Raw genomic sequence first — 18842 nt, forward strand, 5'->3', positions numbered from 1 at the left:
GATTCATCTACAAAAGTCCTTGCTCTCTTTCAAGATGATGCAATCTGCTTGAGTTAGTTTAGCCAGATCCAGTAGATCACGGAGAGACTGTAGCCTTTGGATGCTGCTGTAGGGTTGTACAGAATTAAAAGCTTTGGCCAGGGTGGAAGCCTAAAACTTCTAGTGATAATTTTTATTTGAGTAGTTACGATGGTAAAAGTTAATTTTGATTACCTTATTAGTGTAGTTGCCAGATAATAACTAGTTGGCTCACTTCAAGTACCGCTGAGAATTATTGATTATATATTTTTCCAGTTAGTTTCTTTCTTTGGAAATCACCACTTCTCCACATCAGCAATCCTTTGTTTCTTTCACTGACCTGCACGACCCTCCACAGCTGTTTATAGTGTCTGGATGTTCTCCACTGCCAAACCTATTCCACATTCATCACTTCCACATTCTCCTGCTCTCCTTGCCCTCATGCCTACACTACCTTGAGCTCTCTGCCAGGTCTTCCTTCCCCAGATGCCCCCAGTTCCCTCCATTTCATGCCTCTCCTGCTGTGGGCAGTTGGGGGATGAGGAATGCCTGTGCTGTGCTGGTGTGAGCAGCTGTGTGCCCTCCTTTTCCTGGCTGGCTCCAGGTGAGCTGGCACACTGGGCACTGCTCTCCTGGCTGTGCCTGCATTCAGGTTGCTGAAAGAATTTCTCCTGTCTGGCCTGGGAAAATTTTCACAGAATTTGGTATTTTTGAATCTCCTATTGTCTGTTGAAGTTCAGCTGATGAACTCAAGAGGTGTGTTGGAGGAAAGATGGCGCAGTGTGTTCATGTAAACCTTGTTTTCATGCAAAGTCAGGCTAAAAAGAGAGTGCAGTCAACATGAATGTGTGAAAACAAGCAGGTAACCTTGTGCACATGACTTGTTAAATCCCTCTTGACTCCATATGGGTTAAAGCCAATTAGCATGAAAGTACTGCTGAATCACATATGGCCATGTTTATTTGTGCTTTTTCATTTACTTAAATGGCAGACTTGTGAGTTCTAAATGCCCTCTGTATTGATGACTCCATCCCATATTTCTCTCTAAAGAAAGAAGCTGTGATGGAGAAATGCAGATAAAATTGACTAATTGACTGAAATAATTGAACTGTCGAAGTCATGTAGTAGTTTACCTTTGCTGTACATGCACTTTTCATTTAAAATGATTTTAACTGTTAGCTTAATAGGCTTCATACATTGACTTTAATTAAAAATGTTTACTAAGTAAACTAAAGGTAATCACAAATCAGCATTTTATCAGAAATTCCAAAGGCTTGCAATGTTGAAACCTGCTCCCAATGAATATATATCAAGATTAGTGATGTTTAGGGTCATACCCTATTAAATTGGTGCTTAAAATATCCCTACTTAAAGTGCTTTGAGGATTTAAAAAACAAACAAAAAAGAACATTGAAGTGTTCAGTCCAGAAGATTGCAGAAGATGCTTGTCACCATGGGTGGAGGCCAAAGAAAAAACCTTGAAACTGTAATCAAAAACTTGCAGACAGAGCAATGACATGAAGCATTTGCTTATTTTGTAATACACTCTGTGTGTCCAGACTCTGGAGTCTTTCTTCAGAGTTGGTTATTAAACACAAAAATGAAACAACCAAGGAACTGTGGGTGTTGTTACCTCTGTAGACTGAAGTCAGGTGGGCCTTTGGCCACAGTGGCTCATCAGTGAGCAGTACTGACTGCACTTAATTAATTTACAGTCAGGTATGTGCTCACTGGCTGAGTTTCCTCCCATAAAGTTAGAGCAGGGCTGTCATTTCTACTGTGCATCACCAAAAGTTGTTTCCTAAAAATACCCTGTGAGTGAGTTCAAAGGAGCTGCACAGTAGTTTGGGAACTGCATGATGAATCTCTCTGCTGTGGCTTCTTGAATTCTTCTCCTAGACTTTTGTCTTAAATACAGTATACAGGTTCTTGATGATGTTTTCATTTTTTCTGCAGTCACTGGGATTTAATGTGGTCGCTGTGACTTTGCTGTCAGGGGAGAAAACTCATTGAAATAAATGTTATCTTTCTGTTGGTTTCCTTAGATTTGGTTTAATTCTTAAAGTTTTTACCTAAAACGACTTGATTGAAAGTAGAATATGTAGTTGAAAGCACGATAGCTGTAAACTATTCTGAACATGAGAATAGGAATATTATATATTCCTGCAATGAAAAGTCTAAATCATGACAGTTACTAATTGTCTTCTATCATGCATTTTTTCCTAACTCCTAAGCTAAAATGTCAATAAGGAGATTTTTTTTCTGAATAAAAATAGAGGTACAGAAGTACATATTTTTATATGCATTTTGCTTTCGTGTGTTTTCTCTACTGATATTTTGGTTTGCCTGTAGCAACTAATGCTTAAGGAAAGGTAAGGCTTTGAGTGAGTATGTAATAAATAAACTATTTAATGTATGTATTTTTATACCAGGTAGATTGAGTCACTTGATACAAAATAAATTGTTTGAAAAAAATGTTCTGTCCAAAATTTTTAAAATTATTATTTCTGTTTTAAGTGGGTTTGGAGCCAGCACCTCTTTCTGTATCTGAAGAACGACAGCTTGCAATTCTGACAGAGCTACCTTTTGTAGTTCCTTTTGAAGAAAGAGTAAAGGTACCTAATTTCTAATTTAATATGCAATTGGTGGTTTTTGTTTTGCGTAAGTGTAAAAAGAGCACTTAGTGAGGTAGAAACTGGATGGATTCCCTACAGAAGGATATGGCACTCTGCACTGTTTTTCTGCAGTACTCATGCAGCAGCTGAACATTTGAAGTTACTGACTTCTGTCTTACTTTCCTGCTTATGTTGCCCTTAATAATATTTGTATTAAAGTTAGGAACATTTATTTTGAGACAGCTGAGAGCAGTTTGCAGTCCTGGCTCAGAGATGGCTCTACCTGATTGCACCCTCTTGTGGTGGCACAGCACCGGCCGTTGTGTGTTGTACCAGAGTGCAGGGTCGCAGCTGGAGACTCAGGAGCACTCATTTACTCCAAATGAGATTATGGATCTCCATTTTGGGAAATTAACACCTACAGATTAAGTTCCTGCATTCATAGCTGAGTAGCTGGACTTTAATAGAGTGTATAGCTTTAAACTTGCAAGATTTTTGTACTTGACTGATTGCATTTGCTTATGAATGTTTTTGAGACTTTATAGATGTAATTGTTAGTTCCATTATCTATTTCAGTTTGCATCATTAATATTCTTCAAGCTTTTTTTTCTGTTAAGCACATTTTTTATTGTTTACTTTTCAACAATATCAGTTATTTCAAAACTGCTCCCTAAATTTTCTTGGAAATGTTAGTTTTCAAGACACCATCAAAGGAATTAAGAGTAATTCCATAGGGAAAGTCAGTCTTTATTTGTCAAAACACAGAGGCAGCTTTGGTAGAAAATGTGTGGTTTTTTTCTCAGGCTTCTATGAAACAGTTGTTCCAACAAAACATCTTATTACTGTATGGCAATGCCACACCAGGATTACAGGGAAATTATAGGAACTGATCCCAAGCAGGGATCTCTGTCATGACTTAGTCACTGCCTTGCGACCTCTGGACTTCTTAAAGCTGTGTTGAGATGCACACATGTTATGTTTTTGGAATTCATAAGGCTTTTTTTTGGAATTGGAATTCATAGAACCTTGTGTGCTTTTATCACAAAAACTGAAGTAACAATGTCATGAGAGCTTGGAGATGAGGATAAAGCTACAACTGACCTTCTGTAGTTCAAAGAGGAGATCCTGTTACACTGTGTTTTGGAACAAGTGTGTGCAGTCCATTTTGTGTAACAGTGGGAGTCAGCATTCCGTGGAGTCTCCCACTGCCTCTACAGAGCAAGTTGTAATAATGGAAGAAAATACCATGACCATAATAAGTTTTTTTTTTTCGTTTTGGTCAGTTGCTGTCTATTGCTCTATAACTTAATATGGTAAGCTCAGTGCTGCTTGTCTGGGGTATTTCCATATGCCCTTTCATTTTCTGACTCCTCATGCCATTTTTACCTTGACCCACCAGATAACAGATCGTCTAACAAGCAATTGCAGAGTGTAGTTCCATGGTAGGCTCTTGAGCTTTCTGGCCCCAGGGAGTGTTTTCCCATCAGCCTTAAGGCACATTGGGGTGCACCTTTCAGTCTGTGGGAGGTAATGAATCCAATTTGTAGCAGTGCCTTGGTTCTCACCTCCTTAGGCCATACTTTGGTTAGCTTGCCTATGGTGATGCTACTTCCATGGTGTGTGCTTCAGTCAGCCTTGCTTGTTTTTGTGTGTTTATCTGAAGTCATCGCAAATGCTTCAGTTGTGCATTTTCAGGACTGACATATCCATGAACATTGGGTTGTGTGGGGAGTCAGAATCAGTACCAAAATGAGTTTTTCTATGAGATGTAATACCAGGTGATTTTTTCCATCTAGAGTCAGGTAATAATTAATAAACTGTATCTAGGGCTGCTTCAGGAAGGAGAGTGGTGGTGAGCATATTCTCATGCTCTGTACCTAAAAAAGGTGCTTGTGACTACATGTCTGGATGTTTTAAAACTGTAGAAAAATTTAGGCCAGAAGGGACCTCTGGAGGTACTCCAGTCCACATCCTTCCTCACACAAGAGTGACTTCAGACTTGGGTCAGCATGCACAAGGGCTTGTCCTGATGAGTTTTGACTATCTCCAGAAATGGAGATTTCACAAGCTCTCATGTAACCTTTCCAATACCTAATCACTCCCATTATGAACTTTTTTCTTTATGTCCATCCCTTGTTTCTCTTTCTGCAGCTTAGGACTATTTTCTCTTGTTTTCCTTCTGTGTACCTTAGGAAAGATTCCTGCTTTGTCTATACTGTAATCTTCCTGGTTGGAAAGCATCTTCTCCACTAGCAACAGTTGCACATAAAAACAGTAGATTTGAGACCTTATTCTATCTCTGTTTGCTGTGGTCAGATTTTCTCTTTCATGGTAAATTTGTTGTTTTTAAAAATCCCTGCAGACTCTTACTTAATGTTCTTAATTAAAAAATAGTCTGACATATTACTGGGAGATTATATCCCTTGGAAAATGTGCTAGACTATTTATTAAATATGTGATTGATGGCAAGGGAGAATATAGTAAACCTACACTCCATGGATAGAGGGAATATTATTATACATTAGGCAACCCCCTCCCATGCTACATCCTGGCATAGAAACACAGTGAGCTACAGTTACTCTTCAGGGGAACAGGTGCCTGTTGTAAAGACTTGAAAATGGACAGTGTGAAATTCAATTTGTGCTTCACCTGGCATAATTGTTTTGAATTTTTATGATACTCTGGTTCTTTTTTTAAATATGGTGGTAATATCCATGATTTTAATCTGAATTATTTGTTCACTGCTTATACAAGGGGAACTGGTACCTATTTTCTTATTACTGAGAATGTTCCTGACCATTGCAAACAGCAACAAAAAATTGTTTACCAGCATTGAGAATACCCTCTGTGTGTGTGAAATACTCATGGGACTTTTTTCATTTGTTGTTGAATGCTTTACATTTCAGAACTCTGAAAGTTAGGGAGAGGAAACTGGAAGCATTGGCACAGTGTCTATAGATGTGCTTCTTTATGTAGAAAAACCTGAGGATGTTATTTTAGCACAGGAAAGTTCTTTGCATTTCTGTCCCACTCCCCCCATTCCATGGGTCATGGTTCTGTATTAAGTTTCTGCAGCTCAGTGAGAGAGAGAAGACAACTTGAAAGTGAGTGCCAGAGGCAGCTCAAAGGACAGTAACAGTAGTGAATAACCGTCTCTCATTGAGTATTTAGATCTGCACAATGACATGATTGCTCTTTTCACTCATTTAAACAGATTTTTCAAAGACTGATCTATGCTGATAAACAAGAAGTTCAAGGAGATGGGCCATTTTTGGATGGAATTAATGTCACTATCAGAAGAAATTATATTTATGAAGATGCTTATGATAAACTTTCTCCTGAGAACGGTAGGTTTGCAGTTATCAGCTTGTTCCAACACTTTGTTGCTCTTATTATGTAGTTCCATGTTTGCTTATTTGACTGGTATGCTATAGGTGTATCAGATCTGAGATGTGAAAGTTCTTAAAAGTTAAATTTTCTTGTTTTTACAGAAGTAATTCTCACCCATATTCTTTCTGATTATTGCAGTCTAAATTATCTCTTTACAACGTTTTCTTATGGTGCTTTTCTTCCCATTTGCTCATCCAAATAATTGTAATTTGTATATTTTTCTATATAATTCATTAGATATTATCTGCTTTGGTAGTCTTGGCCAGTAAATACATATGGACTGAACAGGATTTGCTTAGTACAATGTGTCTGATAATAATCAGGTCTCTTTTTAATGATGGGATGTAGTACTATAAATTTTACTACATTGAATTAAATCACGTTTGTGTGAATCTGTGTGATTGTGCACTCACAATGTTTTATACAAATATAATTTTCAAGTTTTCCTTGGTCTCTTTTAATATTTTGTAGGATTTTTTTTCTTCCCCTACCTATGGTATTATCATCTTTTTTTGATGACTCTTAAGATGATATCTTTTCTACAAAGTGAGTGTTTCACAAACTGAATATTCCAAAATTCAAGCCAGTAATAGGAGTTTTGCTACTGTTTACTATGTCAGATTTTATTCTAGCATATGTAGTTTGTGTGTGTGATTACATGTGCTGTTATCCATACAAAGCTGAAGCAGACAATTGCATTTGAGTTTGTCTCTCTCCTTTTCTTGCAGAACCTGACCTAAAAAAGCGCATTCGTGTTCACTTGCTTAATGCACACGGTCTTGATGAAGCTGGCATTGATGGTGGTGGAATTTTCAGAGAATTTCTGAATGAACTCCTCAAATCAGGATTTAACCCTAACCAGGGTTTTTTTAAGACCACCAATGAGGGGCTGCTTTACCCTAACCCTGCAGCACAGATGCTGGTTGGAGACTCGTACGCCCGACATTACTACTTCCTTGGGAGAATGCTTGGAAAGGTAAAACCAATGTTCTGGAATACAAAGCTATAGCAGTACTGACATTATGCAGTAATGGTTTTTTCTAATTAGGAAGAGTGCATGGGAAAAACCAAGATTTTCCCAGACTTGAGAGACAGTAACTCTGACATATTGGGTATGAACGTTACTACTAAATTTCTGGTTGATTTTAATAAATTATATACTTGGGAAGTACAGGAAATTTGTGTTATCCTGACTGCCAGTTGAGTTAGGTAACAATAATTAATGAACTGTATCTAGGCCTGCTTCAGGATGGAGAAGTTTGCATATGTGTGCTTCTATGTATATCCTCGTGCTTAAGATTAAGTTGATTAAAGTAGCCAGCTCTATTCTGCATATAATGATTTTCAACCTGGAGCTTTTAGGACTATGACTGCAGTTTACATTTCCATCATTTGGAATATATGAAATGAATGTTTTAAACAGTTACTAGTTGTATGAGGTATACCATTTTTGATAGCATTTAAAGTTTGCCATCAGCATTTGAAATTCTTAAGAGGCACATGCAAATTACTTTTCACATATTCTGTTTGGGGTTTTATACATTTTGCATATTTCTTGAGTTCTAGTGCTTGATAATTCAGTGATATGAATGTTCAAAGGCTAATAGATGCTTGTTGAGCTAGGTGAAAAATGGAGGGAGAGGAACAAAGACATAAACCATTACAAACATTAATTACATTCAATTTTCTTTTATGGTCAGGTTTAATACTGAGGCTATTTCATTCTAAGCTCTCAAAATAATTTTTATAAAGCTAATAATCGTGCAACAAAATTTGGAATACAAATTCCATTTCAGAAAAAAAAAAGTATTAACTGCTACTTAGCTGTCTAATACTGAAGGTATTTAAGATGTAAAAGTCTCATTTAATTGCCTGCAGTAATTTGGAGGCTAAAGTCTGCTGCTGCCTTGCAGTGAGGTTTGATGTCTTTGTAGTATAGCTGGAAGAGGTTTCAGGTTTCAAGGGATGTCGTTGGCAAACAGTGAATTTTTGAACCAGTGCTGTGCTTGGGAGTTGCCAGTCAAGTGAGTTAGATCAAACTGCCTCTTTGTAAGCAAATACCCTGCTAATGCATCCCAGCTACTGCCATATCCAAATTTCCTAAACAGTGAAATTACAAATCAGCCATTTCAATAAATAATCTTTGACTGATGTTCCCACTCCTGTTGGGAGATGGATTCAGTACTGATACAACAGTTGGCAATTATGTCTGATACTACATATCCAAGCTTCATTTTCTTTCTGCATGTATAGATTTTTGGAGTGGGAAAGCAAACACTTGTGGTATTGTTAAGGGGGTTACTTCACCCCAAAACTATTTTGTGTATATCTAGGAAGGGCTCAACTGTCAGGGAAAGTTTGAAACATTATTTTAAAAAAAAGATTGTAATTTTGAGTCTTCACTTTCCTCTGTCAAAACAACATGTTGCCTTCCATAACTGAATTTCAGATAATAGCATAGAGACAGAAGCTGCAAAATATGTTTTATCTCACAGAGTGCTACAAGTATATTTTTTAAGTCAGAAAGTCTATTATTTACCATTTTGAAAGTATAAATTGTTTTTGTATTTGCAGTATGTGTAGATAAGGTAAGAATTGATAGTGCTACTTAATAATTACCCTTGCCCAGGTGCACAGACACCTTTTTAGTAGTGTATTTAGAGACTTGATGAATTAAACAGAAAGATAAGGCACGAGCATACTATTCCAAACCTCCTGGTATTATGATCTTGGTTAGGTTATTGAATACCCACTCATCCATTTTCAAAAATGTGCCCATTTTATGCTTTGCACAGTGCTATTTGTGAGCAATAGGGAATTATTAAAAGCCCCTTTGCAAACAAAGTAGATATAATGCAACGGAAGCAATGAGGCATCCACAGCAATTTCTTATTTGTGCAAATCAGTGTGCAAAGAGTGCTGCCACCAGAAACTCTCACGTAAGAGGATTCAATGTTATCAGAAAACAAATACATTAAAATATAATAATTTATAGAAATTCTCTGTCTCTTGGTAACCACTTCATACTAATACCCAAATGCATTTAACTTTCAGCACCAGGAAGTTATACCAAATTCAGTTTTTCTTCTCATCAGGGAGTTTCTAACAGCTTGGCATCTTCTTTGTTAATTGGTCAGTTCAGAAGCAGAAACATCTTAAAATATAAAACATATCTTGAGAAATAGTATATCTGAAAATAGAAATAATTTTAATCCTGAATAAATTACTTACTTTTGGGTATCTTTCTAGTTAATGAAGAAATTAAAATCTGTGTACAATAGGCATAGCTTTTGTAGTCACTGGATGAGCAAAAGGTCTTGTGGAAATAATACTTTGTGATCATGTAATTGCATATGTTATCTAAAGTCATCCTTTAAGAAAACCAAAAATTAGTTTGCTTAAACAGCAGCTATTCAAACACTTTGAAAGTTTACATTTCTCAACTGTCAGTGACTTTACTCTGAAATGCAAATACTGTCTTAGCAGTGGTGCCTTTTAAGCATTTTCCTTTCTCTTCCTTAAAAGTTAAAGCTCAGCTTGCTGTGCACAGTGAGAGTCTCCTACAGCCAGAGGGGTTGGAGGCTTGAACCTCTCGGTGTTGCCCACTGGAAGCACAGCTGGGACCGAGAAGAGGGAAACACTGGTTAACCATTCAGGCAGAAACAGTGTCCAGGTAGAAGAACAGTGACAGAATTAAAATCTGAACTTCTCTATATTCTGACGTAAACTCAGTCTAGTACACAGCCTACTTCTCCATTTCCAGTTTACATTTGCATTTATTCAGTGATGTTACTGTGACAGATGTGGAAAAGGACATTATTTGCATTTGGAATTTTTTGACATCAAGCTGCTGATTCTTAGGATAATTTACTTAAATTTCATGAAGTATCAGCATTAGTTTAAGAATATGGCAGGAAATCCATAGATAGATTAGTATGATAATTTTTATGGTTTCCTCTTCTTCCCTTTTGACATAAACCTGCTAGTTCTTGCATTTATTTTGTTTTACAGTGACAGTCTTTGCATGTTAAGCAGAGTGACTCTGACAGTAGAGATTTTTGTATAATACACTCAGTGTCTTTGAATTTACTGAATTCTACCTCCTCTCTTATTCCAGAATATTAAATAGCACTCGTGAGTCACACATTCATGTTGCTGAAGAACATCTATTTTTGAAATATAATGTTAAGTCCCCTTTTCTAAACAATAGAACCTGCAGTCCTTGGAAGACACTAAGTTTTTCTGGAAAGATTTAATTTGTTTTGCCGAGACCCAACTTCTGGTTAAATGATTGGGAAAGCAATATGGAGAACAAAACATCTTTTGAGTTTCTTTTGAACTAAATCCTTTAGTGGAACCAAGTAAAGAAGTTTCATAGAGGAAGCAGCAAGGACTGAGGAAAAATTAACGTGTTCATTTTAAATTTTAGCATTATTTTGATGGTGGATACAATCTAGGTTTTGTTCTTTGATCATTAATATTTAATGGTATATAGGAGGTCAGTAATTTGCATGGACTTGTGGATATTTTATTGATGAAAGCCAAAGTTGTTTATTTTCCTATGAGTTTTTGTTGTTTACTGATTTAAGATCTAACAGACTGTTCTTTGCACACATCTAAATGTTATTAAATATATATAATTGAAAATAAATAGTTACAAACTAAGTCCTTGAGTAAAATGAAGCTTTAGAAGAGTAATAGTAGATCAAATACAGATGTTATTACACTACAAATAAATGAACAGGACCTAATTTTTGGTTAGATTATTCTTCTGTGTATTAGAGAGTATGCCTTATGTTTGTAACTTTGAAAACTGTGCCTGTCTGGAAAGTCCAATTTTAAGATGATGTCTGTAGAATCCATTCTGCAGAAAAACTAAAGTAGTTCTTAATCATTCTCAGGCCTTATCTAAGAAGTATTGATTCAGGGGAGTCTTTCCACGACGAGATCTGCATCAAATCTAAACTCTTAAATTATAAATAAGATGCACATATGGAGTTAAAACATTCAAGGAAATGGAAATGTTTCTAATAACATATTTGAGTGCCATTCATGCCCCAAAAGCTTGTGGAAAGAAAGCAAAGCAAGCAAACTGTACAGTGAGAACTGACTTTCATATACTTGATTGTTTGGTACTGTGGTGTGTCACTGCCACTCTGACTGTTGGAGGGTGGTGGATTTTTCCTTCTGATTTTTAGGCTTCCCTTTCCATTTTCTTATTGTTCACTTAATTACACCCTCTTTGGCTTGATTGAAGTCAGTACACCCTTAATTAGCTTGTGCTGCAGCCCCAGTTGGTACTACTAGTACCTGAAATGGTATGGGATTGGTGATACTGATGCAAAGAGGAGGTAATTGATTAAACTCTTGGTTTTATTAATTTCAATTACCTCTCACATGATTTTGTAGATTCAGCATTTTGCTTAAGAGCAAGTTAACTGATGATCATTTGTCTCAGAAAATCCTGAATGATCTGATATGAAATCAAAACAGGAATTTACCATGGAAAGAACGTGGTCCTTTAATGATACACTTACAATGCAGAAACACAATCCTGAGAGAGCAGAATTGGTACCTTATGGAAGTTATTTCACGATTTATGAATACAGATGTAAACTAACTTGAATCTATTTTCTGACACAGTTCTTCAGCTTGACAATTCCTTTGTGTACTGGTGCATTTAACAAAACCAATTATCTTTTGATTACAAATAGCTATGTTAGTAGTAACCCTGTAAATATGTGTCTAGTGCTGAAAGACTACTGAAATGTGGTATTTTAACTCTAAATCTTTAGGGAGGAAAAGTGTTTATTGATGGATTGTGATATTTATTGGGTCATAATGTATTTAAATTTTCTTTAATGCATATGTTAGTGATTGTTTACCGTGATAAAGTGCATAGAGGTCTCTGCAAGGAGTTCTGAATGGAAAGAATTACCTCATGTCAGTGGTCACTCCTCAATTAAAAGTTCCATTAGCAGATGATTCCTGCTTCTGGTTTGTGTACTGATTGCATTTTATTGCCTCTAAATCAGGTTCCTAGACAGGGAATAAATAAACAGTTAGAGTGTGTGGTAATGGTATCCTGATCTTTTTTCACAGTTGGGAACACCTACATCCATTTCAATCAATTAGGTTTGGAATATTTACTGAAATTCTTAAATTGGTTTGAACTTTAAGAATTACTTGTTTCACTGCTATTAAAATACAGATTTATCTTAGAAGCATATCCAGAGGTTAGTTATATAGTGTTAAGTGTTTCAGTATGTCAAAAGATTAAGTTTAAATAAGGAGGAGAAGTTTCCCTTTTATCTTCAAGTTCTTCCTAAATTATGTTTAAATTTGAGACAAGAAAAATCTATTAAGCCTTTACTGGAACTTCAGTAATGAATGATAACTATCAGTTATCCAGTGCATCCACAGGTATCCACAGTGCTTTCCTCTCTCATAATTCAAAACCCCCAAAATGACATTGATAGCAATTTATATCATATTTATGGCATAAGTTACAGAGATAACTGTTCCTGTTAAATGAGAAAGAAAGTATCAAGCTGATGAAATTGTAGTTTTCTGCACGTGCTGGCATTTCTGAAGCACTCTGTTTTAGTAATAAACATTAATGTTATTAAAGACATCCTAAATTCCTAGAATAAAAATGCTAGCATGACTTTACATTTTTAAATTAAAAATTAACTCAAGGTCATTACAGTTGATATGATCCAGTGAAGTCTTTGGGAATGGATCCTTACATTTTCCAGGTCCTGTGTTCAGGAGTTAGGAGTTTGGTCTGTGCTGCCACACCCCTGCCATCCACTTCAGGGATTTGCACCATCCTTTATCCCTGAGTCTTGCCACCTCAAATCTCTGAAACTTCTATAAACTCGTACATACTGACCTTCAAATTCACATTGAGTGGGAAATCTGAAGTAAAACCAATTTTCAAAAGGCTTTTTCTAAAAAAAACAATAACAATAATTTTAAAATGTAATGATATTCACTCTGCTGCAGGGGTTATTAAAGCTTGCACAAGCCTCATTACAGGCATCAAGCTGTGGAATTTTGGACTCCTGTTCTTTTAAAAGACAGAACAAAGGCAAGCTATGAATTTTCACAGTAATACAGGGAAGATAATCCACCAGATTTTCCATTACTATGGTGATTCAAATGCATCTAAACATCTTCTACTGCTCAAAGGCTTGGAAACAGTGGCTTAGAGCTCCAAGGTAACAGGACACATTGCATTGGGACACATACCTGGGAGAAATAATTTTATTTTACTGTATTGGCTTTAGAAACAATATCTTTGGGGTTTGCTCACTTTTAAACACATTATTAAGCACATCTTTAAGAAATTATTTTATCTAGAGATTGCTAAATGTTAGCTCTAAAAATGCTTCAAAATATGAGGACATGTTGATTTTAATTTAACATAAACTTTTAATCTTTTTTATTAAGGTTGAAAAGTCTCTGCTGCCCCCAATAGCTTTGTGAATGTGATGAAATATTTCTAGGATATAAATAATAAGGTAGAAGGAAGTTCTAATGGTTTTGCTATTTTTCGATCATTTTTATTAATGGTTCTGTACAGCTTTGAAGATCTATTACACTCTGTAAGTGCTAAGTATTATTTAATAGTAACTGTTTAAAATTACTGAAATAGAAAGGGTTATGGTCTTGGGGACTGATTATGGAAATAACTGAATTTCAGTCCAGTCATTTACTGCCTTACCCCAAAAGCTGTGCATCTTTCTAGTGATATGACTTTAGCATTGTTTATGCTTTAAACTACAGTTCTGGGTTGTGAGGGATTAATGGAAAGTAGCAGCAGTGACTGATTATTTTACTTAAGAAAGATTTTAGTTGAAATAATAAATGAGAATTAGTTGTAGACCTGAAAGTGTAAGTAAAGGCACTAAAGCTGCCTTACAGGGAGGGAGGTTTAATTAATTCATCTGTAAATTTGTTTATGCAATTTGTTGAACCTTATTCAGCACATTGTAGCGCTCGTGTAACCTCTACTGTGTATGGACAATCTGGCTGAAATGACTCCAATAGCTTACATTTTGTCCAAATTTAAAACATGGTGTGGAATCTTCTCTTTCTGAAGAGCAGTTCCCCAGTCTTGGGGTCATACTTGAACAATACCTTGTGTGACTGTGGAGTACTTAAATGGTGACAGTTACCATCTGTAGTCCCTGTCAGGCACTACTGTTATTTTGTTGGAAGAAGAAAAGTCCTCCTTGTCCAGAGAACTGTCATCCTTCTCTTTTTGTCACTATGTACAGCTGTCCTTCAGCCCAGATCCTTCTTCCATAATACATTACAGATACTAATTGCACGCCTCTGTTCTGAAAGGTGCTTGCTTTAAAGAACTGTTTCTTTTTCCTCCACATCACAGATGTGTAGTGAGTGCATTCAGTATATTTGTGTCTGAAGATCATATTTTTCATCACTTCAAATGCCCACATTGTGATCTGTGTCACCCAACTGAATAAAGGCCAGTCCCTGTAGCAATCAATTTCTGTGGAACTACACTGTAATCACAGGTAGCTGAGGTTATTTAAAAGAGGAACAACTTCAGACTGCATGTGAAGTGAAAACTTACTAACCACAGGGCTTTCTGTTACTTTGGTGGTTTTTAATATTCTGGTGTGTTCTGCAGGCATTCTTACTAAAGGGGAGACAGGTGAGTGAAGTTCCTGTCACTGAATACTACTTCTTCCACAGTGAAATAATTGGTCTTGGCCTTTTAACCAGGAAAAAAGCCCCTTATTTTAACCATCTATTCAAAAAATTGTAAAGGCTTGACATAATTAGAACACTAGGTTGGAGAGTGCTAAAAATAATTTGTTACTGAAATATAATTTCTTTTGTTTAGTCATTTCAGAAGCTTTTAAATTCCTTTTTTTTTTTTTTTGATATCTAGAGATGTCAGCTTTTGACTAAAGAGCATCCCTAATCAAGTTTGAAAGAGTGCTGGGAAATTCAGGTTGGCCTTTTCAGCAGACATTACCTTTTAGCTGCTTAGGAATGTGTTACCCTGTGAGCATTACAGTGCTTGTGGGATTGCCCTTGATGTGAACATCACTGCCTCTGCTTCAGACCAGCCTCTTACCCCAAGTTTGTACCTCAAATTGCCCATCTGTCCAGCTGGAATGTTACTGTCCCAGCCTTTCAGGGAGGCAGAGCTCTGTAGGATAGGTTGAGGTTGTTGGTGTTGACCCCCATGTCTGAACATTAGAAGGTGGAAATCTGATGCCATCCATGGCTACCACTTGCTCCTTTCGTGACTTCCCCTCTGGACTCTTTGCCTTCCATAGGCCTGCTGCAGTTCAGGGGCTGCAGGGTAGAGACAGTGGGGTCAGGGGCTCAGGTGGGAAAGCTGGGAATGGGAACTGTCAGAGCTCATCGTAGAAAGGCGTCAGTCCCATTGGTGATTGCTACAGAATGAAAGGAAACTTGGGAAAGGGTGAGAGTACTTGGAAGTTTGAGAAGAGATTAGTTCTAAAATAGACATTGGTTAAACTTGCTGGCTTTGAGCTCCTGAAGCAGTGTATGAACAGGAAGCTCTGATTTAGCCAAACAGAAGTAGCCATCTCTGTCCAAGAGCAAGCTAGTTTTTGCCATCAGTGGTGTTCCTCACTGGCTGTGAGAGGAGGAAAGAGAACAAGATCTGTGTGGAGAGCATGACCATATATTGTATTAAAGAACTGTGTAAGTATAGTCTAATGATGCAGCTTCACACTGCAGCTGATTAATCTGGCAGAGCTGCTTTCTTCTGGGGAGGTGGTCACCATTCCCTTGCCTGTTGCTGATGCTGGGCTCCTTGATGTTGATGCTGCTCCTGCCTCCTTGATGCTGATGTTGTAGAAAGCCAGTTCAGAGAGTTCAGACAGGCAAAAAGCTAAGCTTAAAACAGGGTAGCTTACAGCTTCCCAAGGCAGTTCAGTATGGAAAAACAAGGAAGGAGGGGAATCTCCCTCTTGACCTTTAAATTTAGCTTTAGAAAAATCCCCATCAGGGTGGGCTTCCATGGGCAGCTGGCAGCTGGAAGATTGTGCTCCTGGTGAAAACAAATTGTTCTGCAATTCCCACCCTGTTTCAGCCGTGGCTGTGAGCTGGATCTTACTCTAATTGAGAAGACACTTCAGTGTCCCTGCTGTGGCCACCAACACACAACCCACCCTGCAAACCCCAAATCCAACAGCCCAAAAAAAGCACAGCACAAATAATTTGTGAGTTTTGAACCTTATTCAGGTTGTAGTGACCTTGTAGTCTCTACTGTACAACTGCTCTGCTTGCAAACAAACCCAGGGGAATCAGCAGCCAATGGTTTTGTTGCCCTAGCAGGAATGTGTGGAATCACATTTTTTAGCAAGAATAGGTAGTTTGATCAGTTGATGCTGACTGAGAAATAGAAAAGTTTGATGGAATCCAGAAAATAAAGCTTCAATTTATTTACTCATATTGTACACAGCAGCTCTCAGCATCTCTGCAGTGCTGGGGCTGTAATGGTGGCCATCACCTCTTTGAAACAAAACCAAAGTTCATCATGACTTTATTCACCAGAGATTTAGTGCATTTTTTATTAAACTTTATTAGGATAGCTTGACTTTCAAACTAATTAAAACACTACTGTTTGTCTTCTTTCCAAAAATACTTTCTTTTGAATATTGCAATCACTTAGCTAAGAGAGGGAGTAATTAAAGTTATTCTCAAGTTGCACAATTTAGTTTATTTAAAAATGCTTTATATAGTTTTTAGATGAAGTTATAAATGTTCACTTTGGAACTACCTGAAGATTAATAGTGATGCATTTGAAATGCATTATTTTTTTATTGATTCTTAATGTAGTAAATTACTGAGGTTATTTGGCAGCAAACAGAAATAGCCAGTGATGTTGTTCACATTTATTTTCCTGATAGCATCACAATTTGCATTAATTGCATTGCAGCTGCACTCACTTATATTAAAAAGCTTCTACCATAATTAATCCTTTTTATTTCAAATCATTTTGGCACAATTTCTAGCAATAAACACTCATAAAAGACAGACACTTGAAAAATAACATACAAGTTTCTTCAATATACCTATTGCTGTTTTTTTCCTGACAAGGAATTATTGATAGGCTTCTAGGATCAAGTGTTGCAAGTGGTGAAGACTTAAGACCAGTTTGAAAAATGCTAAGTGGATTATTTTGCATAAAAAATAGACAGGTTTTGAATTTGTGTAATTAACCTGTGTTTAGAAAATACCTTGATTTATGTCTACATTTGTATTTCAGTTGCATACATTATGGAAATTTAATTTATAATCCATTTAGCTGATGTGATCATAGTTTTTAGTGCTATCATTTATTAGTCTTTGTATATTGAATGCTCTAAAGGCTTAAACCTGCCTTGTGTAAAAAATTACACCTCTGCATTTACATTTTATGAGTCACAGATGGAATTCCATTTTAAATTCGGGTAGCTTTGATATATTTAAGGAATTACAATAGCTTTATTGTTACTAATGCAGGAACAGCAAACACTGACCTTACACATTGCAAATTAATGATTTATCCCTCTAGTTTGCTTTTAAAGTCAGCTATACAAATGAGGATTTTGACTTCTACACCTTGAATAAATCATATGGCTCTAAATATAATGCACCCTTTGGCTTTGAACTCGTTATTCTCAGGTTTTTTTGCAAGGTCTAACTCACCTCTTAGAAAAATGTTCTTTCAGAAGTTTAAGGAATTGTGTATATTTTTCTTAAAGTCTTTGTTGGAATATCATTGAGTGATTAGAGCTGCATCTATTCATCTTTTTTTAGTTTTGTTTTTTTCCCCCCTCAGTGGGATTCCTTTTCTAAGTTTGCAGCTGATTATGGAGGAATTCAGTAGCACCAAAACTCTGCTCTTGGAGACTTAAAAGGAGCATACAATGATGTTACAGTGATGTTATGTTGGTGATGCCTTGTCTGATCAGCCTGGCATCGCTGTTAATGTTTTGTAAAGATTTGGTTGTCACTGGTAGAGATGCTGATGTGGCAGACAGCGGACAATGAGAAGGGCAGCATGCCCCAGGAATGGGCTTTTTAAAGCAGTGGTCCTTTATTCAGAATAGCCTTGAAGGGTGCACCTCTCCTTCTTCTGAGAGCTACCATAAGTACTTTTTTCTTCCAAGCAAGCAGTAGTTACTGACTTAATAAAAAACAATGCAAAGATACTTTACATTACATGGAAATGTGCTTATACAGTAGATGAACCTAGAATGGTGTTGCTGGAGTTTGAAAATTCAGATTATCCAGGGGGATAATTTGAGGTTGCAGTCAAAAGATTTGGGTCAGGTACATGTTTGGTTCATGAGTATTTTGACATCTGTAGCAGTGTCAGGCACAGACAGGATTGGACCTGTGACACAGAACTGGTCAGCTCTTGGCTTGGAAATGAGGATGTTTTAATGTTTTTGTGGCATTAGAGCAGTGAAATTCACCAAAGGTGCAGCCATGAATCACTGTAACATGCACCAGATAGTTTTTATTAGTTTAAAATGTGCTGGGTTTACCGAGTTATTCTAAGGGTTTGAGGGGGATGACAGTTCTACATGCAGTGATTGATGTGAATGGAGTAATACTGCTTGTGATGGTGCTAATGGAAGTAGAGGTGTAAACTTGTTTTGTAAGACATTCTTGAAGCAGTTGCATTGTCCTTTAGCAAACCTTGCTTTTCCTGAAAATAAATGCAATTTGGATGAAGAGTAATGACAGATAAGCAATGACCTTGCATTTTAAATCACAACATAATTAATTTGTGAGATTTGAGACTGTGGTATT

The 18842-nt window shown here is 36.7% G+C and overlaps 1 protein-coding gene across 1 annotated transcript in view; it reads left to right on the forward strand.

Moving 5' to 3' along the window:
- Positions 1–18842, forward strand: part of UBE3C (ubiquitin protein ligase E3C) — a 69258-nt gene that overhangs the window by 36831 nt on the left and 13585 nt on the right. The window contains 3 exon segments of the mRNA XM_030967863.1: positions 2536–2633; positions 5848–5980; positions 6752–6999. Coding sequence (XP_030823723.1) covers positions 2536–2633; positions 5848–5980; positions 6752–6999 — 479 coding nt within the window.

This window comes from Camarhynchus parvulus, chromosome 2 (assembly GCF_901933205.1).
Source record: "Camarhynchus parvulus chromosome 2, STF_HiC, whole genome shotgun sequence".
Lineage (NCBI taxonomy): Eukaryota > Metazoa > Chordata > Aves > Passeriformes > Thraupidae > Camarhynchus > Camarhynchus parvulus.